Source organism: Carettochelys insculpta, chromosome 1 (assembly GCF_033958435.1).
Source record: "Carettochelys insculpta isolate YL-2023 chromosome 1, ASM3395843v1, whole genome shotgun sequence".
NCBI classification, from domain to species: domain Eukaryota; kingdom Metazoa; phylum Chordata; order Testudines; family Carettochelyidae; genus Carettochelys; species Carettochelys insculpta.
Window position 1 is genome coordinate 297,296,653 of NC_134137.1, and position 27,997 is coordinate 297,324,649.

Genomic DNA, 27,997 nt, shown 5'->3' on the forward strand with positions numbered 1-27,997 from the left:
TGGGGTGAGAAAAACTACAGCGATTGATATACAAATAGACTAGAAGACACGTACCAGTCACTGGCCCTCTCCGTTCGAATGCACACGTGCACCTCTTGTACCGTCCTAGGAGAATGGCCTCTCCATCTTTACTTAAAACCTGCTAGGTGCATTTGATCTCATGTCACTGTAGCCATAGGGCTGTGAAGATGCAACTGGGAGTTTGTGCAATTTTAACTCTGTGATGTATGTGCACACAAAAGCTGCCAAAGTCTATTGTTACCTCTGTATCCCATAAAAACAAAGCCAGTAATCAACCTTTTTAAATACACAGCGAACAAATGTTTTATATGTACATTATGTAAATTATGCACATGACAGCATTCACCGTTTATATAAAGTACAAGCAAAGTTGAAACATATTCTTCTTAGAACAGAGTCTTAATTTATGTTCTTTGTGCTTAATCCTTAGAAAGTGTAAAGAAATGCTAAGTAAAACAAAATTAAATATTTTTGTTTCTTTGCTAAAAAAAACTTATGGGACTAGTCATTTGGCTAAGAAAGACCATGGCTGGGTCTACACTTGCCCCCAACTTTGAAGGGGGCATGTCAATCAGGGTGATGGGATATTACTAATCAAGTGCTGCGGTGAATACGCAGAACTTCATTAGGCTTATTCTCCCACACAGCCACTTCAAAGTGTCAAACTTCAAAGAGCTGGCATGTGTGTAGCCGCGGGCACTTTGAAGTAGTGCAGGTACTTCAAAAGTGCCGACAGCTACATGCATGCCAGTACTTAGAAGTTGCCACAGGGGAGAATTAGCCTAACAAAGTGCTGCATATTCATCGCAGCACTTTTATAGTAATCTCCCATCGCCCTGATTAACATGCCCCCTTCAAAGTTGGGGGCAAGTGTAGACAAGCCCCAAGTGTACTTAGCAGCAACATTAGCGTATAACCTGAAACTTGCACTATAACAGAAAATATTTGGTTTCACAGAAACTTTTTTCTTTAAAAGAAAAAGACAATTGACATTAACACCTTTTGGAAAGGGAAACCACAGAGAATATGACAAACATGAAGAAATGCTCATGAGTGAGCCATACTCAGCGGACAAGATAAAAGACTTCAGACGCGTCTACATGTGCACGCTACTTCGAAGTAGCGGCACCAACTTCGAAATAGCACCTGTCACGGCTACACGTGTTGGGCGCTATTTCGAAGTTAACAGACGTTAGGCGGCGAGACGTTGAAGTCGCTAACCCCATGAGGGGATGGGAATAGCGCCCTACTTCGACGTTCAACGTCGAAGTAGGGAACGTGTAGTCGTTGTGCGTCCCGCAACATCGAAATTGCGGGGTCCTCCATGGCTGCCATCAGCTGAGGGGTTGAGAGATGCTCTCTCCAGCCCCTGAGCTCGATGGTGGCCGCGTGGAGCGGCCCCTTAAAGCTCCCCGCCCCCTGCCTTCCTGTGCAGGAAGCTGAGAGAGCATGCAGGCAGCAGCAGTAACACACGGTTAGCCTGCACACTCTTCCGCAGCCACACACCCCCCCACCCACCGTGATGGCCGCCCGCCAGCCCCTCCAGGGGACCCCCCCCAAGGGGACCCAGGGCTCACAGCCCAGCAGCCAGGTGGGGAAGCGGAAGCGGGGCCCCTCCTGGACGGAGGCCGAGCTTCAGGACCTGCTGGGGCTCTGGAGTGAGGAGGAGGTGCTCCAGGTAATGGGGTGCAAGAGACGGAACGTGGATGCGTTCGCTCGGCTGGCCGAGGGCCTGGCCGCCCGGCGTCACCCTGCCTGCACTCCGGATCATGTCCGGAGTAAAGTGAAGGAGCTGCGGCAGGGTTACGCCCGGGCCCGGGATACAGCCACCCGATCTGGGGCCACCCCCGTCACTTGCCCCTTTTACAGGGAGCTCAAGGCCATCCTGGGCCCCCGGCACACCTCCTCCCCTCCGGCCACTCTTGATACCTCGGCCGAGGAGCCCCAGCAGGCCCCGGAGACGGAGGCAAGCTCCGCACCCCGGGGCCCACCCCCGGGGCACCGGAGGAGGAGAAGAAGAGGGACTCCTCCTCCAGTGACGCCGGCCTCCACATCATCCTCCCATCCAGGAGCTCCAGCCGGGCATCCGCCCCCCGGGTGCCCCCGTCCGTGCGAGTGGACCATCAGGTATGTACCCCCCCGGTGCACACCCGCGGGGTTGAGGGGCGGGGGTAATAGATATGGCCAGGGCCCTCCACATGCCCAGATGACCATGGCCCCAAGGACAGCAGTGACATCTCCCTCAGAAGAGTGCATCAGCCCCTGCCCCCTCAGCACAACAGTGCCATGCCCCATCCCTGGGGCTGGGGGGAGTGGAAACTCTAGGGTCCCCCAGGGGGAGGGGGTGGGACACCCAGCAGCAGCAGCAGCAGCAGCATGTGATGGAGTGGGGGGAGTGCAAATGCGAGACTCAGGCTAGATATGAGAAACAAGCTGAATAGCTCACAGTGGCTAAGGATGATCCTGGGGCTACAGCTGGCAGGTTACACCTCTGCCCTGAACAAAGAGGAGGGAGGAGCCGAGCTGGGTTTGAATTGGGGGCGGCAGTTAGAGGCTAGGGGAAGGGAGAGCTAGAAGGCAGCCAGCCTGAGGAGGGGGAAAGCTACACCCCAGAGGGGCACCCCTCAGGGTCTTCTCCCCAGGACGGGTTGGAAGGACCGTCTGACTACTGTACTGTCGCTTCTGTGAGAAACTGGGCATCTGTTGCCTAATAAACCTCCTGTTGTACCTGCTGAGTGAGAGTCACTGCTGCCGGCAGACAGGGTGCAGTGCAGGGGGACCCCAGAACCCCATCACAGCAGCATCTCCCAGGGACAGGGAACCGCAGCAGAGGGGTGGGGGGACAAGGGCCACGGCTCGGGGCCCACACCAACAGCTGTCTGCATTCTTCTTCCCCCCTCCTGTGTTCCGCAGCTGCGCCATCGGAAGGACTGGAGAGCGCCGGCGAGGTGTCAATGGTCCCGGAAAGCCCTCCGGGGCCATCACTCCAGGCCAGCCCCTCAGCGGAGCACCGACTTGCCCCACGGCAGGGAAGACGGCGGACGCAGCACCACCAGCCGATGGCGACAGACCCCCAGCTGCTGGCCCTCCACCATTGGCAGCTGGAGGTCGCCGAGCAGTGGCTGCGGGTGGAGGGACGCCGCCTCCATCTGCAGGAGCGGGCGCTGGCCTGGCGCCAGGAGGCATGGGGGGCCTACATGCGGATCCTCAACCACATCGCGGACTCCCTGGCCCCCCAGGCCGCCACAGAGCCCGCCCTGCCTGCTCCACCCGCTTCGCCGTCTGCCGCTGCACCGCCACCCGCCACCGAGGGGGACCTGGGGCCAGCTGACACTCGCCAGTCATATCTCCCGGTCCGCCCGGCCCCCAGCCAGGGCTGCAGCCAAGGCGGGGATCCCGGCCGCCCACCCCCAGCGCTGGACTGTAGGGGCGTGGGGCCCAGGATGTGGCCCACCCTCCCCCTTTGTATATATTCCCCCCAGTTTGTTGTTATTTTGTTGTAAATAGTTTGTATTTGTGACCCATTACTATGCTGATCCTTACCCCCCCATGTAAATAGTTCTCCCCTTCCTTGTCTTCCCCTTTCATGTTATCCCGATTTTTATAATGTATATATATTTAGCAGTTAGATTTCCCCTGTACATAGTTTGTCTTGTTCATAATAATAATAATAATAATAATAATAATAATAATAATAAGAGTTCCAATAAAGATGTTTGAGTTGACAAACAACTGTCTGCTTTTATTTTTACAAGAAAAGTGGGGGGGGGTGTGCTCTTGGGTGCTCTGTGGTGTGGGCGTAGGGGCAGGGAGTGTTGTGGAGGATGGGGGGTGCAGTGGGGGGCCTGCCAGCGTTCACCCTGCGGCCTCATTGAACTGGGCCCGCAGGGCCTCCCGGACCCGGGTCCCTTCGGGGTCCACCTGGCGACTCGGGGCAGCGGGTGGTTGCACGTCGTCCCTGCCGGCCTCCACAGCCCAGCCCTGAAAGAAGGCCTCCCCCTTGCTCTCCACCAGGTTGTGTAGGGCGCTGCATGCACCCACAATCTGGGGGATGTTGGTGGGGCCCGCATCAAGGCGGGTGAGGAGACACCTCCAGCGCCCTTTGAGGTGCCCAAATGTGCGCTCCACCACCTGGCGCGCGTGGTTCAGGCGCTGGTTGAAGCGCTCCTGGCTGGCAGACAGATGGCCCGTGTACGGGTGCATGAGCCAGGGCCGGAGGGGGTATGCCGCATCTGCGATGACGCAGAGGGGCATGGTGGTGTCCCCCACAGGGATCTCCCGCTGGGGGATGTAGGTCCCTGCCTCCAGCCAGCGGCACAGGCCCGAGTTCCGGAATACCCGAGCGTCATGGGTGCTGCCAGGCCAGCCCACATAAATGTCCAGGAAATGGCCCCGGCTGTCCACCAAGGCCTGGGGGACCACTGAGTGGTAGCCCTTTCGGTTTATGTAGCGTCCTCCACTGTGTTCCGGGGCGCAGATGGGGATGTGAGTCCCATCCAGAGCCCTGAAGAAACTGGGGAAGCCCAGGGTGGCAAAGCCCGTGATGGCGGCATCCGGGTCCCCAAGCCTCACGAGCCTGTGGAGGAGCAGGGCGTTGATGGCGCGTACAACCTGCAGGGGAAGCACATAGGAGAGCACCAATGAGGGGTGTGCAGGGTGTGTGTGGCCCTCCCCTGCCAGGGCCTCCCTCCCCTCCCCCGCGGGTCCTCTTACCTCCATGAGGACAGCCCCGACGGTGGCCTTGCCGACGCCAAACTGCTGCCCCACGGATCGGTAGCTGTCTGGAGTGGCCAGCTTCCAGACAGCGATGCTGACCCATTTCTCGACGCTGAGGGCACGCCGCATGGCGGTGTCCTGGTGCCTCACTGCGGGGGTGAGCCACTGGCATAGCTCCAGAAATGTCTGCCGGCTCATCCGAAAGTTCTGGAGCCAGCGGTCGTCGTCCCACTCTCTGAGCACCAGCCGCTCCCACCAGTCGGTGCTGGTGGGGTAGCTCCACAGCTGGCGGTGTGTGCGGCCGGTGGGGGGGCGGGGGGGGCGACGGGGTGCTGCAGGGTTGGGTCCTCCTCCCCTGCGGGCAGCTCCTCCTCTGTGGCAAGGAGGTGCCATGCAGGAGGTAGCTGAGCATCGAGCAGGGTGAGCACTGCTCCTGCAGGGGCGGCTGTGTGGACCTCTGGCTGCTGCTGCTGGGGGTCCATGACTGTGTCGCTCGAGGTGTGCGTGCCTATGGCTCTGCAGACCGCGTGCTGTGCAGGCTGCGTGTGTGTGGGAGGGGCCCTTGAAGGGAGCGGCTAGCTGTTGCCCCGGAAGTGCTAGTCCGCCCTGTGACCCTGTCTGCAGCTGTTCCTGGCATCCTTATTTCAATGTGTGCTACTTTGGCGTGTAGACGTTCCCTCGCAGCGCCTATTTCAATGTGGCGCTGCGCAACGTCGACGTTGAATGTCGACGTTGCCAGCCCTGGAGGACGTGTAGACGTTATTCATTGAAATAGCCTATTTCGATGTCGCTACATCGAAATAAGGTACTTCGATGTAGTGTTCACGTGTACACGTAGCTCTAGAGTGGTACGTATTATCCCTGCAAACAGGGTCAAAGTAGCTATCACATGAAAGAAACCCACAATTTGCTTTTCACCAATGAATTATACAAACTTAATTAAAACAAGTCAATCCTTCAATCATGCAATTTATGTATCAGGAAAAGAGGGAAGCAAGGACGACCTTCCTTTTTTAGCACTTGATTCAATTTCCAAATTCAATTTCAAAACAAAATTTTAACACAATTACATTACACCAGAACAATTTTAAAACACCTTTATCAGAATAGTCTGACTTGGACGTGGCATGGCAGTAAGAATCAGAAATATTAAAAGCTAATAAAGCACTCAGGATAAAAGATAGTAAATGAAATCAGGGAAATGTCAAAGAAACCCAAATACTCTTCTGCTAAGGCCAGGGTATGAATTGCAATACTACTCCACAGTATTTGCATCTGTGATGCAATGGGTACAGTATATTAGCCTTTCACTTTTGCATAGGTACAGTGCAAAAACTAAGAGCAAGACACTGCCACAAGATGGTTTTTCAGGGGGCTGGAAAATAATTTTACCCCTCGCCACCAAAATGACCAAGGCTGCATGTGATTTTTTTCACCTTCCTCATGGAGAATCAGAGGGGTGGGGACGTGTGTGTGTGGGGTGGGGTGCGGGGGTAGATGGGGGGCGGAAAGAAGGAAGCTTAGCTGAGGTGAGCAGAGAATAAGGTGTTAGTTTATGACATTGCAACTCAACTCCGTAGAGAGGAAGTCCAGTGCAGGTACACCAAAGGCAAAGTATACAGTGATCAGCTGGTTCAGAAAAGGAATTAAAGGATATATTTGTTAAAAGAAAGGAAATATGGAGGGCTTTGGGCTTCTATACCTGGTACAGCATGGAGCCACCTCCTCCTCTCCATTATAGTTACACCTAAACCCTGATTCAAGGGAACAGAAAGATGGTAAGGTCCTAGTAGCACATTGGCTGAGGAACAGGATGGAAAAGAAGGAGGGACAGATCGAAGTCCCTCCCGTAGATACTGAAGTGATCATGGATTCACCTGGATTGTACACTTTTATCTGCCAGGTACTCCCAGACAATCATGAAGTTGTGGCCTAATTAAATCACTCCTGTTCTCCGTCTGGTATAGCCAAACAATATGTTTGAGGACCTCCTCCCAGCTCCCTGGAAGACATCTATTCACCTCACAAAAATACCACATTATACATCCTGACTGGTCATTCTCGTTCAAGAGGCAACCTGCATAGAAATAACATATATAAAACATACAGATACACACCTGGTTAGAGCTCTCTAGGAGACACTTATCTATATTTTGTAACGAATAATCAGATAATCAGAGAGTGTTTTTACAGCACTTACATTATCAGACAATCTTCATGCATTTTACAGACACTGATGAATAATTAGTCCTGGTTCCTGTCAACTATCTTTAGTCACAGAATTACACTACCCCATCCCCTCCCAACATCCACTAAAAAGCCTAAATTTGACCTACCTTTTGTTTGATAGTCTTTTCCATCCATGTACTACCAGAATGCAGAATCCCATGCTAGGGACGTACAACACTCGTTCTGCTACTACAAACCCAACAGGAAAAAAAAGGTTTGACGCAGGAATGAATGGCAACACTATTAAACAGAGTGCCTAGAAAAGAAAAGCAAACATGAACTAGTAATCAAAACTAGCTACAAATTGTGCCTGCCACCCAAACAAATAAAAAAAAAAACCAACAACCATCCATTATGGAAAAATAGAAAACCAAGAACAGTTAATAAAGTTCATGTATTTTCTACTTTTTCACACAAGAGGTAATTTTTCATGTCCAAAAAGGGGAAAAAACAATTTTTGCTTAGTCACTTATGAAGCTTACGGATAAATTTATTTGGCTGCCTGTAAGTAGGAAGTGAGAAAAAAAGATCTGCACTAGTACTCCCTGTATTGCTAATTTTGGTGAAACTACTTTACAGTAACTTAAAATACTACCAACACAGGCAAGGCCTAAATTAACTTTAGATTGATTGTGCTGTTAGGGGCACACAAACAGCTAAATCCATGAAATGATTTCATGAGAGCACTGAAAAAAGTTAATTTAACTAAACTTGCTTACATTTCCTATTATACTTGGGGATTTTAGGATGCATTTCTCTCTGAAGTGAATCTACCGTATGTTACAGTTATGTAAACTTATTTTATAAACCTGACCAAATATTGATACTGAATCTCAAATACTTAGACACCTGCAATATTATCCAATATAGCTTCAACGTAGGAATTAAATTATGCTGCTATAGACATATTTTTAAATTTCACATTTTAATAGAGAGGAAAACAGCTGAATTTCCCTTCTGTGCTATAAAAATTTTTGCCATATTTATGGTCACAACCAACAGATAAAAATCAGTATAGTTTTATTGCAATAACCTAGATGTGAACTTTAAAAAAAAAAAGACATGCTTTAAAATCATGCTTCCTAATATAAAGTCTGACTTCTCATGTTCATTTTTGTAATCTGTTAAAAAAATTCAAAAGCATAAAATAAAAAAAGTATATAGCATTTTGGGATATCCATTTTATTTTGAAAAAAAGCAAGATAAATACTTGAGTGTAATGCTTAGTAAGAGATACATAATGTTATGGATACACTTTTCTTTGCCAGTCTACTATGGCACAGTTCAAGTCCCATTTCTCTTACTAGAAACATGAACCAAGTCTCCAAGGACATCGTGGTAACAGAATATTTTTAGGTATCACTTATAAGAAAGCAGGCAATTTCCTTTTTTAAAAAAACAAACAAACAAACAAACCACACCACCACAAGTTAGCTTAAATACCAATTCAGGTCACAGGCAACATGAAGGTGGGAAGCTGTTCCCTCAGTGGTACAGGAGACTAGCCGTGCACCCTCTGGACTGGTGTGACTATGCAGCGGTATAAAGTAGTTGCTGGTTCCCCCGACCCTCAGTTCCTTCTTGCTCCAAAATCTGTTTTTCAGTCCATGGCTGTGTCTACACTAGCCCCAAACTTCGAAATGGCCATGCAAATTCGAAGTTTACTAATGAAGCGCTGAAATACATATTCAGCGCCTCATTAGCATGTGGGCAGCCGCAGCACTTGGAAATTGACGCGGCTCCTCCAGACAGGGCTCCTTTTCGAAAGGACCCCGCCTACTTCGAAGTCCCCTTATTCCTATCTGCTCATAGGAATAAGGGGACTTCGAAGTAGCTGGAGTCCTTTTCGAAAAGGAGACCTGTCTGGAGGAGCCGCGTCAATTTTGAAGTGCCGCGGCCACCCGCATGCTAGTGAGGCGCTGAATATGTATTTCAGCGCTTCATTAGTAAACGTCAAAATGGCCATTTGCACGGCCATTTTGAAGTTTTTGGCTAGTGCAGACATTGCCTATGTGTTGTGAAAATTTAGAAGTAAAAAGATCAGTTAAGAATAAAGGAGTACACAAAAGTTTTAAAGCCAAATTTTCTTCATAGACAATAGATGCAGCACCACGGAGGGCCAATGAAGACACAATCAATAATTAAGTTTTACCAGCACAAATGAGTGAAATGCATGATTTTTTTGCTGAAGAGAAGACCAAACATGGGCAAAATTCTACTTGTATAAAGTGCTATTCAGCTTTTTTTTTTACATTACTGAAACCGAATTTGGTATATAGGTATAAACTGTTTCAAATTAGTGAAACTATGTTCTATACTGGTATGGAAGTAAAAGATGATGTTCGCCATTTTAACCATGCTGGCTTATTTAAAAGTTTTGTTACTTTTCCTGTAGAAAACATCTCATATCCACTGGTTAAGAACAGGTCACACTTGGAAGTCACTGAATCTTTGTTTCAATATGAGCCACTTAGTGAAAAGAATTTCAGTTTTGATGGCTTATTAAAGACAACAAAACAATTAGGCAGCATGTATAGCTTACATAGATAATAAAGGCTTTCTCACACATTTGCTGTCTACCAGATGGATGAAATCTCTTTTTTTCCCCACCTTCAGTATTACTGTAATATGATGACTAGTTATACTGTAGATTTTCAGACATCAGAGCAAAGTATATCTACATTGCAACTGGTATCACCAGACAAGACTAGGTTTGCTCATTTTACTTAATGAGTTGGGTGGCTTTTTAAAGGATATATATCTCGGATGTAAAGAAAGCTTCATGGTAGAGGCTACTTTGATCAAGTTTTGAAAATGGAATATTCTAGAGGTTATATAAATCAATGTTTCTTCATGCTAGCTGGATCACCTACACCCAGAGTATGAGGAGTTTTCTGAACTAGTATCCCAGAAGACAACACATTAGAAGCAGTTTTCTGATCTACTGTGTTGTTTACATGTTGTAGTATTTGACAGATAATTCTATCCAATATATAGTAATGCATCCCCATTTTCTGGTAAAGTGGGCTCCAAGCACTTTGACACTGATTCTTTGGCATGAATTCTAACAGCTAAAAGGATTTAAAAAAAAAAAAAAAAAAAGTGTATGAAGCTGTGCTACATGAGGAGACTTGCAAAGAACATTCTATAATAAAAAGAGATGTTTCAAATAGTGAAACAGATATTTTAAATGTTAGAAATAAAACGCCTCTTTAAAATAAGCTTGTACCATTTAACCATTTGTAGTGAAAATTCTGTTAATGTTTTTTTCTCTGAATTTGATTATTTTCTCTAGAACTATGGAATCTCAATTTTCATGGTTTCCTTACAAGGAAAAGACCTTTTGTTTCTTAAAAATGGTGCTGAAGTTGATGGAAGGAAGAATTAAGAAAATCTCCAGTTTTCCACTACTTTCAGAAACTACTACTTCACTGTAATCCAAAGGACTAAAAACATGCAGCACTCCTACCATCAGTACAGTCTTCGAGGAATCCCCAGGGTATCGGAGACTGAAGATAATCAAAGATCCCAAAATGCAAAAAAATGTAATGGTGGCGATATTTCTTATATCTAGGAAAGACTCCACAAGTGGAATAGTTCCCATTGTCCAATCACAGCATAGCTCTGAGGGATTTAGAAGCAGCCAAGCATTCACAGGGAGGAGGTAGTTGAAAGTCAGCTGCCTTGCAGGAGAGGGACTTACAGCAGCTGGGTTATCAAATCTAAAGAAGAAAAAGAAAACAAAATTGTAGTTTTAAAGAGGCACAGCTTAGACCCTGCACAGAAATGTGGTCATTTTGTACCACACGACTGCCAGATGCTGGACCTAAAACATCACTCATGTATGGGAATCCTACTCCCAAGTCATTTTACCTCTGTTTTATAATGTGCTCAGTACACGAAAGGCAAATTGATTGGGGCGTTCATGAACACTTGCCATATCACCTCCCTAAGACCACTGGCAGATGGCATAAGTTAGACTAATCCTGAGGCTGCTCTAAGTTCCTTCAGGGGGCTCGGATGGTACCCAACTGACCTAGCACAGAGGCATTTACATATCCTTGCTGCACGCAGTCCTTGGCCATAATAAGGATTCAGGCCTACTTTCTCATGGGAAATAGTACCATATGTACCTATCACACCAATGACACAGAATTCTAAGTTTATGAACAGTAAGAGGAATTAAATTAATAGTACAGGATACGTGTCTTCTAAACTCTGGCTACAGTAAAGCAGCAGTCTCTTCAATAATGGAAATTACATGAGTGGCAAGTATCTCTGGTTTCACTAAACATCGTCTTTATTCTCCTCTGTTATCTTGTTTTGACTGCAGCAGTATATGTTGTTTTGAGCTGTATTTCTATTCAAACCGAAATGTTAGTGCACAGACTAGCACACTCACAAGAAGAAAAAAAATAACTTTGCAATCTAAAATACAACTAAACTGGTATAAAATAAACTGGATGCTAATATGTTTGAAGCAGTGATAGGATAGTTTAGATTTATAAATATGTACACACACACTTTTACAAAACTAGAGTAAAAGAAGCAAATAGCACAGCTTCAAATATGGTAGTCTGCATCCTAATGTTTCAGTCACATTATGCTTACACAGCCTTTTTTCTAATCAAGATGGCACAGATGTTTAACTTTGAATATGAGAGTAGTCTCACTGAAGTTAAAGTTAAGCATGGGGGCTAAAAATTTGGAGGATGGGACCTGACATACAAAGTGCAGCCTAAACAATGGAAAAAAAAGATCAGATTTTAAATATTTTAGCTTTAAACATTTAATTTATTCAGATTACTTTATATTAAGAGTTCTCAAAGAAAATCACATCTAAGTTACTCTCTTACAAAGTGCATAACTGAAAATAGTCTCATCTAAACATGGAATAATGCGTCTTTTTTTCCAGTTATTTCAGATGATGCAATAGGCTTAATGCAGACCAAGTACTGATGCTTGATCTTCAGAAATGAATATGGAGAGTGGTATTAGAAATGAAAGAATGGAGTTCTACTTACTGTACACACTAAATTATTGTGGGTAAAAATCTTGAAAATGCTTCACACCTCCTGCCTATAAGTCTGAACAGACTAGTGACCAATTGTTCTTACTGTGCAATGAGTGCTCATTAGCTACTGCTACGACTCTGTTGCTTAACAGCAGATTGCTTTCTCAAAGGCTGTGTCTAGACTAATCCCGAACTTCAAAAGGAGCATGGTAATTAGGGTGTTGGGAGATTACTAATGAAGTGCTGTGGTAGACATGCAGCACTTCATTAGGCAAAATCTCCCCCATGGCAACTGTGAAGCGTGACACTTCGAAGTGCCAGCCTGCGTGTAGCTGTGGATACTTCGAAGTGCCCGTGATACTTCGAAGTTCCTTTTCTCCTCAAAGGGAGTAACTGACTTGCAGCTACATGCAAGCCAGCTCTTTGAAGTTTCACACTTCGAAGCTGCTGCGGGGGGATATAGCTTAATGGAGTGCTGCATGTGCACTTCATTAGTAATCTCCCAACACCCCAACCACCATGCTCCCTTCGAAGCTGGGGGCTAGTCTAGACACAGCCAAAGACACATATAATACCGCATGTGAATTCCAAGGTAATATTAAAGTAAGTTACATGTAAGTACCATCTAAAATATTTTGTTACCATTTTTTAAACTGTAACTTAAAGATGCCAATTAACCTATTACTAGCTCTTAAAAACAAAACAAAAAATTCAAATTGTTTTTGTTTTTTTACCTGGTAAACACTGGAAGCTGAGACTGAATGACCTGGACTCTGATGACAACAAGCAGCAGTGTACTGAACATCAGAACAATAAGCTTCAGCAGTGTTTGGAGCATAGAATAAGGAATGCTGCCTTTCCCTCGCAGAATTTGCATTGCAGCATCCAAGAGCATAGGCAAAGTATACTAGAAAACAGAACATGCTTTATGTCATCATACAGCGCACTCTTGTTTAATCACCATTCACTATACTTTACCAATATGAGCTTTATTCTAGTGGGATTAACAGTGTCTACTGAAGTGACGGTTGACTACCTGTCTATTATTTAAATCTTTACTAAGGGCTGTCAAGCAATTAAAAAATTAATCACGCTGTTACATAAAAGAATACCATTAATACTTTAAATATTTTGGAGATTTCTGTGTTTTCAAAGACAGCAAACTCTTTCATACCCAGAAGCCCTGGGACTGGGAGGTGGCCAGATATTCAAATATTCTGGATAATAGAGAGGCATACTTTGCAATGCATAACACTAAGAAAAACAAGATTAGATATTACAAAACAAACAAAAATGTACGAAGAGTACTTTCTTTACCAACTACAGTAGTATTGGACACAAAACTTTTACTATATTTGCTGTATTTATTTGTATTTAATTTCACTATACTATACTTACGGAAAACATAATTAAAATTTACTTATCGTTAATATGCTAGTTATCTGAGAATTACAGGTGCTAGAATGCCAGATATGAAAGTTTACTGTATATTGATTTCAATTACAAAACAAAATGCTAAGTGTGCGCTGCTCACTTTATTTTTATTAGAAATATTAACACTTACAATAAACAGTATTTTTCAATTCATCTCATAGAAATACTGTAGTACAATCTCAATCACAAACAGTTGCATTTTTAGATGAAGAATCACATAAAAAAACCAGAATTCAAAAATAGAACAGTGGAAAACATCAGCACCTGCAAGTCCATTCAGTCCTACTCGTTCAGCCAATCATTCAGATATGAGTTTGTTTTTATCCGTAAGAGAAAATGCTGCCTACTTCTTGTTTACAGGTCACCAGAAAGTGAAAATAGCATTTCACTGTGGGGCGAACAGGGGTGCAGCTTGTAAGCCAGCAGGGGTTGCGCCGGACCCATGCAGGGTGGCGGGGTCAGCTTGAACCAGAGCCGCTTGCAGGTGGTTTAAACTGGGCCGGGGCGTGGGGTCAGGGTCCGACTAGTAAGAGCAGGGTCACCTATTCTGAGTTCGCTGTCTGAGACCTTACTGTATTAAAAATTATAATACACAGGTTAACAAAAGTGTGTATGTACACCTGAGTATAGTACTTAAATTATCTACAAATACAAGCTTTGTTTTAAAAGTCAAAAGGTACATATAGCACATACTCAGCAATAAGCCAAATTTAGATGAGTAATTTTAACTATAAAATGCAGCTATTATCATCCAAGTATTTAGGTACATCACTCATAAAAAGTTACATACAGAGTTGGTTGTGGAAAGCAAATATATCAGTAAGTGGAGATTGTCCCTCAGTAGTTAAGAATGTACATCAGGATGTCCACTCAAAAACACAGTCCATAAGGCAAGCATTTGAGTTACTTTCCAAATTGTGTTTCTCATTGGCACTTCAGCTCGTCCTTCCTGATACTGTTGATATTTAGCAATGTGTTCCAGGTACATTTCCCTCAACTACCTAATGGTGTCCAACACCATCAGTTGCCACATCAGCTAAGTGCAGTGTTGACCAATGACACATACTCTCATCACTTGCTTGTTACTGGGTCCCATGCACCTAAGGCTCTAATGATCAAAGCATGAATTTGAACCTCATTGCCCCTAGCTCTCAAGGTGTTGGCTAGTGGGTTGTATTTTTCCAGCTTTGAAGATCAGGTGTCCTGTTCTCAAAGGACTCCATTATGTCTCCTCTCATGATCCTCTTCTGGTCCTTGCTGGTGATGCAGCTCTCTGATCACAGCTGCCTGTTCCAGGTATGAGGGGATTTATGGCAACCTTCCTGGGAGGTGTTGGGATGGCTCTGAACAAGCAATCTTGGATGGCATGGTGCTGCAGCTGCCAGTCTCTGGAGGGGGACCTGCAGATATACAGGATGTGGGATAGCATCTTGTTGGCATAAATGCCCTTTCCTTCATTGAGTGTCCCAATTTCTATGGTGGACTGTTCCATTCAGAGGTACATAGTTGACTTGAGGTTCATCCTTCCGGCCCAACTCAGGAAACTAGGTGAAGCTGGACCCAAGAAGAAAGCAGTTGCTGGCATCCCACTTTCACATCACCTCAAATTCCCTGCCCTGGTCCAGCTTCCATTTCAGGTTGTCTGTGTACTGGCACTGGATGACATCCTTCTGAGTCCTCTCCAGCTTGGTGCTAGCTCTTACAGGGATGATGGTGTGCTCCGTGTTCTTCACCTGTAGCATGTGGATGCCCAGCTCTTGGCATTTCTCACACCACTTCTGACAGTACCAACATGCTTCTCCAGCCATTGCGTAGCATTGCAGGCAAAAGCTCAGAGTGAAGAAGAGAGTCTCCCCCCAACTCTTCCAAATTTGCTTTCCAGGGACTTGCTGAGGTAGTTGGAAGAGTCCTGGTGATCCAGTTGACAGCATCCTGAACAGCTCTTTCTGCAGTGTTCCTCACCATAGCTTCCCAGCAGATCAGAAGCCAGAAGGCATGAGTGAGCATGGCAACATAGCACAGATCACCCATTCGAGGGACACTGGCACCATGCAGCCTATGTGAGATGTATACCATTTTGCTGGTGGCATTGTGGGGAAGAAATATCCACTTCTTTACCAGCTGTCTGAAGGTGCTGTTTACCTTACTGAGAAGTCTCTTCACCACAGGAGATCCCCTCAGGATGAATGAAATATGCAGGATTAGGAAGGTGTTTTGGCCAACTCTCACAGGATCTTTGAGATGATACCTTCAGACGTCTGCTGAATGCAGAAATTCATGGGCTTGCTGGCATGTTTGCTCGTCCTCAAGGAAGATCATAGATTCACCACAGATGTAGGTCCAGGTGATGCAGTTTCATACGTAAGGATGTGCACTACCTCATTTTGAAGCAGAGTCTCAGTCAGTTGGAAGCCTGGCTGGTGATGTTAACCATAGGTTGAAGGCTTTTGTGGTCATCCGACTGTGCATGTAGGTCTGGATATTTGCACTGTTCACACACAGTTCAAAACCATCTAGACTACTAGACACTGCCCAAATGAGCACCTCAATGGCTAGATTGAAAACAATGGGTCTGAAGGGACAGCCTTACTTCATGCCACTGGAGATTAAGATTTCAGGTCCCTCTCCTTCCCTGGAGTGGATAGCGGTGGTACAACCTTCTTAGATTTCCTGGACTAGCTCAAGAAAGTTTTCAGGCATCTCAAACACATGTTGAAAATGTGCTGGTGGGACTTCAATCCAAAAGCATTAACCAAGTCAAAACACCCTCTGGCACTCTGCCTCCATGTACTCCTGGCTGTGTGGGTGGTCATCTGAACAAAGAAATTATATTTGTACCTGACTTTGCGTGACAAGAAGCCCTACTGTACGGAGCAGATGGGTAGCTCCTCTGTTCACCAACAATTCTGTGATCCTATCCATGAGGCAGCTGGTATAAAGGTTGTACACAGTGGACCAGAGAGATGGAGAAGGGTTTCCATTGCTGGGGTCATCTCACCTGCCTTTCTTGTAGATGACCACCATCATAGACTTCTTCAAGGAACCCGGAGTACAGTAGAACTGTTTGTATTAGTTGAAAATGGCAGTTAACAACAGGCAGCTGGGGTTTCATTTTTTCAGGTGGTTGTAGCGAATGCCATTTTTTCCTCAGGCTGTGTTTTTGGCATTGGTCAGCTGAGTTGCTACCTCTCATGATGTGCAATCTTGTTCCAGGACCTCTGTATAGTCAACCTGAGGTAGAGGATGAAGACACTGTGGATGACGCATGTCATTCTGGACTATATGGTCAAACTCTCCCTTGAAGTATGAGAACAGTCTCTTGTACAGAATTCTGCTTCTCATAACCTTATGGTGGTTTGACTGGTAGGACTTCTGGAGCCAGATTGTGGCAGCAATTGACGGGTTATTTCGTTGCTCTTCTGGTGGTGGTGCGGACAAATTTAAAAAAAGAAAATCCTTTCAAAGAGTAAATTAAACCTGGTATTTGTTTAGAAAATGACTCCAGACTTTGCAGAATGATAATATGTCCCAAAAATCTAAATACTAATAGATTCAAATATGATACTCTAGAACACATTCACTTCATTAACATGTGAAGGCAAAGTCTCCCTAGAAAGTACCCTCTCTAATTTCCCATAAAGGAATTAAAAAGCAAATTAATGTTCATGTGCCCTAAACTTTAATCACATTATATAGATGCTTGCAAAGGCCAGAAGTACTGTTCTATTCTCAGAGATGTCAAACCTTAATTTATTTTTACATTTGCTATTATCTTTGCATATGAAAGAACTTGTTTTAGTAGGTATTAATATGACATAGCGAGGGAGCACATATGAATATTTTTTCAAAATCTCAAAAACAGCATTTGCTTCAGCAGACAAAATGCTCAATCTGCATACATATGATGGTTGTTTACAAAACTGTTACAAATATACTGCAGAGAAATCTGCTTGACAATGGAAATAGTTACAATAGAAATTTTTACAATTACTTACTCCTTGAGCTATAAATACTTCATAGACACAACATATCCCCACCACTGTTATTCCTTGTTCTTTGCACAAGGTTGCAACAGCTACTAGAAACACTGTCAATGCAATTGGAGTCCACACTGAAATGTAAAAGGACAGATATTATAAAAATACACTATTTTACAACACAGCATGTGAACAATATCATTTGCCTAACTAAAGTTACCTATCTACAGTTTTCACTTGCCAGTATTTTAACGAGATCCCTATTAGGTTGCAGTTTATCTACAACAGGGGTCTGCAACCTTTGGCACATGGCTGCTGAGGGTAATCCACCCGCCAGCTGCAAGACAGCTTGTTTACGTTAAGTGTCTGCAGGAATGCCCGCACCCTCAGCTTCCAGTGGCTGTGATTCACTGTTGCTGTTCCCAAATAAAAGGTTGAAAAACCACTTTTCTGAGCAACTTTAATAAATTTCCAAACATTACAGCAGTGAGAACAAAGGACTGATGCTTAATTCCTAAATTCTACTTCCAAATCTGTAACTGAGGTCAGAAAGTCCATTAGCTTACTACTCTAAATCATGCTCCTCTTTAAAAATGAAAATATAAAGTACAAAGTAGAAGGCTGTGTATACAGGCACGATAAAGAAGCAATGTATCACATCAGTAATGCAATAAAATGATACAATTACAGACACTGACTTGGTCAAATCTTGAATCACTAATAAAGATTAGTAGAGAGTTCTATGGTTAAGTTAATGATTGTAAAGCACTCAAATCCTCACATAAAGGCACTTTATAGTACAAAGTATTATTTATGATATTACCAAGGTACCAGCAGTCTGAATTAAGCATGACTTACTTTAAGACTAACTGGTTAATTGGAATATTTATGTTTATATTTTACTACATGAAATCAATATAGTAAAATTTAAAAAACTTTATGTATGTATGATATTAAGTATTTACCTATGGAGTTGTCTGGCCCTTTAGATTTGGTGTATGACAAAAAAGCAGCTAGAAAAAAGATAGATGATAAAAGTTCTGCTCTGCCAACTACTCCAGTTACCTGATGGGGGAAGAGAAAAAAAATCAAAACGAAACAGAATTAGGTCTTGAAAACTGCTCATATTACAGGAATTAGAAGCCAGTTATAGAACTAAACTAGAATAAAATAGGTTCTGAATCTGCCACAGGTATGCAAGTGCAACTCCTGTGGAATTCACTTAGAACTGCCCTCGCCCCCCACCAATATAACTGAGATCAGATTGGAACTTAACTACTTCCACCAGTTTCTGATAATTATATATACAGCTCTCAAGTGCCCTCATGTGGTAAATGTCTGGAATTACCCATTTACCAACTAAATTACTTCAGTATTTATTATGAATAAGTATCAGAGGGGTCGCTGAAATACTCTGTATCTTCAAAAAACAACAAGTCCTGTGGCACATTAGAGACTAACAGATATTTTGGAGCATAAGCTTTCGTGGGCAAAGATTAAGTGGGACTTTGTCCACAAAAGCTTATGCTCCAAAATATGTTTGTCTGTAAGGTGCCACAGGACTTCTCGTTTATTATGAATAACTCCTGCAAAGAACATATGATTTCAATGTGAGTTCACTGTGCAGCATGACAGTAGCAGGACCCTTACTCTACATTTATTGCTATTGTAATTTTATGGTGTAACTTTAAGGTATGGACATCACTTCTATGCACTACAGAAGGGTGCGTACATAGGCAAGACAAAATACAATGCATCACCTCCCAGTGAAATAAAGTGATAAATTATAGACTGATGGACTTGGTCATATTATGACCCATTAATAAAAACTAGCATAAGGATGAGAGATAAGTTAACCTTTACACAAATGAAGCATTTAATAAAAGGGTGGAGAAAAGAAAATGAAATAAATACTTTCTGGTAATTCTGTGTGTTTCTCAGTTTCCCCAAAGTGCTGGAGGGCTACTTAGGTGGTGAGAAGAGGTGGCTTATCCTTTGTACAATCCAAGTGAGATCTCTGTGCCCCACGCCTATGACAAATCCAGAAGGCAATGGCCTGGGATTCAATGCCTAGCGATGAATTACTTGGGACTGCTGACCCTGCTCTGTGCAGAAAGCGAGTGAGTTTTAGCCAGAGAGAGAACAAAAAGCTAAGGAGGATGACCAGGTGACCTGTTTTTGTCCAGGAATGAGAACAAAGAACAGAAAAGGGGACCTTGGGCACAGGTGATCCATGACAAGCAGGAAAGTTGCATCTGGACTAGGGCAAGGAGGCAGCTCTGGATGGTCAAAGTAACTCAGCTGGACTGTGTAGTAGCTGTCCATTCACAATGCTAATAACCTTCTATGCTGTGTATGACATCAAATAAACCCTTCTGCTTTGACAATGCTGCCTGAGAGTTATTCAGGTTTAAGGAAGTTGGGGATATACTGCTTCCTTTGGGCATACAAGACCTCCCTAGCTATCCAATTTAAGTGGACTCACTGAAAGGGGATCCATGAGCAAGTACGGGTGCTGAAGACTCCAGGGTTTGACTCCAGAAGGTGGAAGAACCAAAGGGTTTACCCCAGTGAGACAGTGTGACCCTGAAAGGTGGTTAACAGTCTAAAGGATCCCTCTCCCAGGGACTGTTCCAGAGCAACGCAAGAGCACTGGACCTGTGGACATGCAACAGCATGGAAGTGCATGATTGGAAAAGAATGCACAGGTCTTTAAAGTTTTGAATATTTGAGACACTTAATACGATGCCTTCCTTTGAAAAACATGTAATGAGGACTCAAAACCAACTGAATTTTTTTTCTCAAATTCAAGAAGTTGAGAGGGGATGCAAAGAGAACAAAAAATATAAATAAAATATTATTTTCCACAAACATGTGTTTCCCACTTTGGGGCACTAAGGCTCACGATACACTTCTAAAATAATAAATAAAGATTTAACAAGACAAAAATCTAGTTTAACTATGCTTTTAAAAGGAATAGTTTCTTCTTCTGGTATATAGTAACAGAGAAGAAGCCGTGCTAGTCTATACACTATCAAAACAAAAAGCAGTCAAGTAGCACTTTAAAGACTAGCAAAATAGTTTATTAGGTGAGCTTTTGTGGGACGGACCCACTTCTTCAGACCATAGCCAGGCTATGGGTCTGAAGAAGTGGGTCCGTCCCACGAAAGCTCACCTAATAAAACTATTTTGCTAGTCTTTAAAGTGCTACTTGACTGCTTTTTCTTCTGGTATACATGGAAGATACTACTTTTACAGTGTAAAATGTTGTGGAAGACTAAGATACATTCAAGACATTTTCAGAAGTGGGCAACTTAAAGAGAATTCCGGACACAAATACAATTCTTGGGGTTATTTGAGTCTGAGGAATAATGTCATCTTGGAAACTCAATCTATGCAAAAATTTAATTGGAAATATGTCTACAAAATACCATATGGCTGTTTTACAAATCTCTGGGATAGAAACAGATTTGATGCTAGCTAATCAGAGATGCTCTGCTCCAAAAAGAAGAAGCTGTGACATTACCAACCTACAAGGTTGGATGGATAAAGCAGTAAAAGTGCAATAAAAAACACATGTACACAAGGTATTCTTGGCAACAAATGAAATTTATGGTTTTTGTGTGACACAAGATAGACAGTGATTACTCAAGTGTCAGAACTAGAAGTAGCCCAGTGATGGATAATTAATGTGGCTGTGAAAATACTTCCATAATGATTAAAAGACGACGATGTAGGTATAAGAAAATAAAACAGCATGAAGTCACTCCACGGGGTGCACCAAATGAAATCGTCATAATATGAGAACAAAGGAGCAATGAATTAAATCAAAAGCCATCATTCAAAACTGAAAAGAGGAAACGGGCCCAGTATGCAGTAAGGTCTCAACATTTGCAAACCTAAGGCTTGGGAATTCAATTATTCATGAGTGTCCACTTTCCCCAGGACTCCGGGCAGGGAGCCCCGGCAGCCGCCGCTTCCCCCCAGGGCTCAGGGCAGGGAGCCCCAGCAGCCGGGCCCCAGGTGGGAGCGGCTACCATACAGTATTCGGAAAATTCAACATTTGCAAGGATTCTCAACACAGAACCCAAGCAAATGTTGAGACCCTACTGTGCTATGCAAATTCTTGCATCCTTCTCAAATTTCTGGTACTGTTCGCTATCAAAGATAGGACATTGGATTAGGTGAACTATTAGCCTGATTTAGTATAACAATCATTGTTTCTAAGGGTCTTAGTGTACATTCCAGATAAACACACACAAATCACATTGTCACATCACGCTTGTAGAACGAGGCCATGCTGGGATGACTGTACAGTAATGAAGAAAGGTTGCCAAGATGACTGATTAATTGGAGTGGAATTCCACTAACAATTTCAGAAGAGACAAAGTGTACTACCTAATCCTTGCAGAGCTTAGTGTAAAATGAATTAGAGCCATTTGAACCATCCTTGACCATTGTGTAACAACTGTGAATTATTTCTGTGTTGAATTTTGTTATTTGTTTTGCAATGCAGTTACTTGTCCACTAGGAATTGGATTGAGATCACAAAAGTAATTTAATGCAAGCCACGATTTTCTGACTCCACTGAACAGGGACAGATTTAAACTGTGCAACTTACTTTGTACATACAGCAAAAGCCATGTCAAACCCTCACTGTTAAAATGCATATTTCAATTTGATACTTTTTCTTATACACAGCAGTAAAAATATTGTTAAAAGCTACAACGTGCACATACAAATTAAATTAAGCCAAAAATATTAATAAGTGAATGAAAAATGTCCATCTTGGGTTCACTTACCGCTTCTGTGTGTATTGGGTGTACTGCAAACAGCAAGGATGCGATTATGCTGCTTCTGTTATCCAGAAAAAGCTTACAGACCTTGAGGAAGATGATGCAAACCACCGCATGAAAAACCAGATTTAGAAGGTGATAAGAAACTGCATTTAACTCACTGAACAGGTAGTTTAAACGAAACGTGAGGACAGTAAGAGGTCTGTATGACTTATGACTCCTCTCCTACAGGGAAATAAACCACAATAATAATCAATTTACTCTTATACATGGTCTTTAATCCCAGTGCACATTAAACTATACACAAGTATTTTTTCCAGTACCAGTATGCACCTAAGATGGGACAACAGCTCATAGCAGCACTATACAGTAGTTGAGAGCAAAAAGTAAAGAGGGACATTCATTTAAAATTCCAGGCACAATTAAATTAAGAATGTAAAGAGTTAATTTTGACAATTTCTTCAACTTCCAAATCAGCTTTGTATACTTTTCAAGCATATGGTCTGAACCATTACTTAAGGTAGTAGAACACCAGCTGTAGTAAAGCCCTAATAAAATTGGCCAAAAATATAAAAGTAAAATTCAAATATTAATACATGTATTAGTTTGATATATGAGAAAAGTCTGTATCTACCTACGTTTTTATTTGGCCCTCATAAGCACTCTTCTGAATTCTAGAATGTATATTCAAAGCCCTATTTTTCAGTCTAATAAGCAAGACCTGAAATGCATTTAGTTTTTTAAAACACTGTTTTATTTGGGCTGACTTTTTAGATGTCTATTATTAATTCCTGGACCTTGGAAAAAGAAGTCACTTTTCCAGTCTTATTCTAACCCTCTATTTAACATATCCTTTACGATTACTCTGGTATTTTAGTATATTTGTTGCACTGGGAAAGTTAACACACAATCATTAATATATTTGTTTTATAGACAGTTCATGGTGAACCCAATGACAAAAGGAATGCTTTTAATTACAGAGTTAGGATTGAGGTTTGCTTACTCAAAAGCATACAAAACAACCTAATCCTGCAAAAGCCCAGTACCTCTCAAGATTAGCATCACATATATTAACAACACTATTTAAATAATTTTACCAGGGGAATCAATAGAAAGCTCAGAGCTTGTTTGTGTTTTCGTAAATGAGAGATTGGTGTCATTATTCCGAGTTCCAGTCTTTTTTTTTCTGGCATACACGTAATGGTATGTTTTAACCAGAAAAGTGAAAATAAAAGTGTATTCTATTACTAATTATCATCTATGCTAATTATAGCATCTACTCTGCTGTGTCTTAAAAATACTTTTTTTTAAAATTAGTATTTCAGTTTATCTGTTTGATAAATGCATTTTATAGTTTTATATTCTGAATGTTCAGTTTATGAGAACTATATCTAAATTCCTGAGAGTTGGCATTGTTGTCAGCTATTATAAATATCAGAGGGGTAGCAGAGTTAGTTCGTCTCTTCAAAAACAACAAGAAGTCCTGTGGCACCTTATAAACAAACAATTTTGGAGCATAAGCTTTTGTTGGCAAAGACGAAGTGGGTCTTTGCCCATGAAAGCTTATGCTCCAAAAATTCTGTTAGTGTGTAAAGTGCCACAGGACTTCCTATTATTTTTGCACATTTTATAATTTTCCTTAGATATATGAGTTTGTAGATTTGACATACGACCGTGAAATCACAAGAAGTAGGATATTAGTAACTTTGCCTGGAAAGAACACCAAATTGGTATTAACATAGGCAGTAGTTAGTAGAAACACATTTACAGTATTACATCCTCACACTTCCCGTTAATAAGAAAGTCCCAAATCCTAACTGAGGGACCTAGAGCAACAATGGGCAACTAGGCTAGTGTGTGGGCCACATTAACGGCCCTCCTTCCTCTCAATGTTACACATGTTTGTCATAACCAATATATCTCCCAGGATAAGGCAATTTTGCTAACTGTGTTTGCGTACCTAAAATTTGCAGGGTGTGCCAACTGAACCATTTCAATGCTTTGATTGAACACAGAGGGGGTGCATGGTTCTAACAGTTAATGTTGTGTGCAATCAGCATGCACCTCACTTCATGTGCTTTTGCTTTACGTGCATGTCACTTTAGTAATATGAGTAGTAAAAAAAAAAAAAAAAAAAAACCCACACCAATACAGACAAACAGAAGTGGAAGCTGGTAATCCTGTGCATAGACAATGGTAATCAAAATGTCTCACAGGCCACACACAGAACTCCCCTGGGTTGCATGCGGCCCACAGGATGAAAGTTGCCTACAACTGCTATAAAGACAGAGAATTATTTCTTAAAACATTTTATAGTATAGTCCACTATTAGGATTTTTGTTTTGTTTTTTTTAATTTTTGGGTAGTGATCAGATTCTATAAGACCTAATATAAAAATAAGACTGGATGAATAAAAAGCATGTTAGATGATACAGGAATAGTTTACATTTTGTTGCAGCAGGCTCTGTCAATTAGTCAAAGAGTTTATACAACACACAAATCAGGACCACAGGTTAAAAACTAGCATAATTCACAACCTATTAAACATATGCTATTCTGGGGGTGGGGGGAAGCAAATAAGCAAGAACATAAGAAGTGGATCTTTGAAGAACTTGCTGCTTTTCTGAGACTAAACAGAGATTATGAGCAATTTACCTCAGACATAGGAGTTCCCCAGAAGTCATTCTGAAACAGATTTTTTAAAGGAGTAGAAGGATGCAAGTCTTTATTGTCCAGAATTGCTGAAACATCATCAAAAACAAAGCCACAGAAGAGACTGTTCCAGTAACAAACGGCCACAACACCTGTTATTAGTACAATTTCCTTCAGGCTAACATTAGCCATCTTCACCGCAAGCCTTCATGGACTAAATCTGAAAAAAGTGGACAGTTCCATGAACACAGATTATTGATTTCTATTTTATCTTCAATTGTTGAAAGCCGATTTAGAACAATCTATATTAAAAAGGTATGAACACTAAAAAACTAAATTCATTGAAAGCTGAAGTTTTAACTAAGTGAGACTACAATAAATAACTGTAAGCTTAAAACAAAGGTTAAGAGAATTTTTACAAAACCTAATATTAAGAAAAAATGTTGAGTAAACTTTTTCCTCTTAATGAAAGCATCCAAACAAACCTCTCTCCCACTCTGTTATATTCACTTATTTCACTTTATAAAAACCTCAAAATTAGCCATCACAGGCGCTAAGCCTTGCTGCTAAAGACACTCATAGTTGGAACACTGCCCTATGAATAGTATAGATTAATGATATAATTAATGTAATGTAATCGCTTTATTAATTGCAGTTACAATGTAAGAGAATACTAATTTATTACAGATTATTTTGGATGTTTTCCCTACATCTTCAAATATATTGATTTAAATTATGACAGAATGCAATGGTACAGTACTCACTTTACATTTTTTGATTATACAGACTTGCACTGTAAAAAGGAATAAACAAAAGAAATAGCATTTTCAATTCACCTCAAACAAGTCCATTCAGGCCCACTTCTTGTTCAGCCAATCACTAAGACAATCATGTTTATTTATATTCCTGGGAGATATTGCTGCTTTTTTTTTTTTTTTTTTAAAAAATCTCACCTAAAAGTGAGAACAGGTATTCCCATGAAACTGGGATAGCCAGTGTTGCAAGGTATTCAAGTGCCAGATATGCTAAACATTTTTATGTCCCTTCATGCTCTGACTTGTAGGCTCCAAGTTTTACAGTTTTGTTTGTGTGTGCAATTATGTAAAAATTGTAATTCCACATTTGTAAGTTGCACTTTTGTAACAGATACAACATTAATATGAGGTAAATTGAAAAATACTATTTCTTTTCTTTGTCTTACTTAAAATGCAAAATTTGTAAAAGAAGGAAGCACTGTGCACTTTGTACTGTGTTACATCTGAAATAAATATATTTGAAAAAGAAAAACCTCCCTTGTAATAAGCGCAGTTACCCCAATGGAATCAACTGTGCTGCTAATGTTGTTACAGAATTTTAAACATGCATTTTTAACAAAATTCTGTTTATTGGAAATAGCTACAAAAAAAAGTAATCTGATAAATCAACATTCCAGAATATACAGAAATCATTCTATATACATCTCATGTGTTTCAGTAGGTACCTGGAAACCAAAGGCAGGTGAAGGAAGTAGTGACTTGTAATAATACAAAGCTCAACTTACTGTTGAAATGGATACTTTGTTTGCATGCATGCTCAGTAGAAAGTTCACAGAGAGGTAAACTTAATTTTTCATCTAATTATGCAAATGATGTTGCTGTTGCTTCTGATTAAGTTTACGGGAAGCTTATGGGAATTTTCTATAAAGAGGTAAAACAATATTTAAGGAAAAGAAAAAAATGAAAGAGGGATTTCAGTTTTAATCTTCCACAGTCAATCTAGTGAACTCATCAAGCACTAGAAAGAGTCATTAAACTGCTATGCAATAATCTAAGAATACTGTGAAGAAATTATTTTATGATTATTGCAACAGTCAGTGAAATCAAGTCACTGGGCTATCAGACTTTCCAATGTGTTGTTCTGGCTTAGCAGGGGGCTGTTGGAAGAACAAGAGGGCACTGCAGGCCAAAGTGAGAGAGAGCTGTTCGGCCCAACAGATCAAAGGGAATGAACAGTTAAAAGTGACCTAATTTTTTTTTTCCCCGTGCGGGGTTGGGGAGGAATGTATTACCATAGGACTAATGAAATTAAAATGAAGGAAGAAATTGTTTATTAATTAGGTAACAGACAATGCCAGTCGGGCCCACGGTGTCTTGGGGAGTTTATGAAGGTTAGACTTAACCCAGTCCCAATGTTGAACACGATGTGACCATATGAACACCTCAATCCCAACTGGCAAAGAGTCCATTATTATCCAGCCGCAGCTCTTTTGAGGCCTGATCAAAAATCAGACATATTGCTTTCATACTATTTATGCAAAAAGGGCACATGGTCTCTAACAAAAGCTCATGCTATACTGATCCTCATTAATGTTGCAAGATACTTGTTCAATTGATAGTGAAAGAGCTGCTTATACATACCGAAAATGTGTTAGAGCCTGTACCCCAGGCAGGGTTGACAAACAGGTTTTGGCCAGACCAGGTATGTATATTCACTAGTCTGTCTTGGTTTACACAAAATTGAGCTGCATCAGCCAACACAATATAAGTCTATTTGCATAGGACACCAACATGAGGATAAGAAGCTCAAGAAAGAATACACTCATCCTTCACTATACAAGCACAACTGGTTCCCAGATTTCTGCTCGTAGGTGAAAAATCGTAAGAGCAACACTAAGTTCCCATTAAAATACATGTAAAAATCTCCAATTCGTTCCAAGTGCTTGTAACTTGACATAAACCAGTTGAGTTTAGGTACTTTTCCAATGTATTTGAATAGTTTGGCACCAGAAATAGAATGTAGTTTTTGTACGTAGAGCAGGGATTCCCAACCTATGGATCCCATTCAATTTGTTAAAGAGTGCCAGCTGGGCAGTTCCCACCTGCATGTGGCTGTAAAAGAAGCCATTTGCAGTTTCTTAACACTGCTGCCTCAGGCAGATACCTATCAGTAGAGATAGCTAATAGAGAGATAGCCGTGCTAGTCTATAGACTATGAAAACAAAAAAGCAGTAGCACTTTAAAGACTAAAAATAATTTATTAGGTGATGAGCTTTCATTGGACAGACACACTTCTTCAGATCACAGCCATACCAGAACAGAATCAATATTTAAGCCACAGAGAACCAAAAATAGTAATCAAGGTTCACAAACCAGAAAAATTATCATCAAGGTAAGCAAATC

At 42.0% G+C, this 27,997-nt stretch overlaps 1 protein-coding gene across 2 annotated transcripts in view; it reads right to left on the reverse strand.

Moving 5' to 3' along the window:
- Positions 1-27,997, reverse strand: part of TMTC3 (transmembrane O-mannosyltransferase targeting cadherins 3) — a 57,414-nt gene that overhangs the window by 19,354 nt on the left and 10,063 nt on the right. Inside the window, exons 2-9 of one of the 2 annotated variants that reach the window (XM_075012155.1) lie at positions 26,380-26,515; positions 24,843-25,059; positions 22,194-22,412; positions 18,357-18,456; positions 17,410-17,525; positions 12,715-12,887; positions 10,436-10,688; positions 7,074-7,222 (exon numbers count right to left, since the gene is read on the reverse strand). In XM_075012155.1, coding sequence (XP_074868256.1) covers positions 7,074-7,222; positions 10,436-10,688; positions 12,715-12,887; positions 17,410-17,525; positions 18,357-18,456; positions 22,194-22,412; positions 24,843-25,031 — 1,199 coding nt within the window. In that variant the 5' untranslated portion in view covers positions 25,032-25,059; positions 26,380-26,515. The remainder of the gene's footprint in view (positions 1-7,073; positions 7,223-10,435; positions 10,689-12,714; positions 12,888-17,409; positions 17,526-18,356; positions 18,457-22,193; positions 22,413-24,842; positions 25,060-26,379; positions 26,516-27,997) is intronic. The other variant, XM_075012145.1, reaches the window with a different exon arrangement.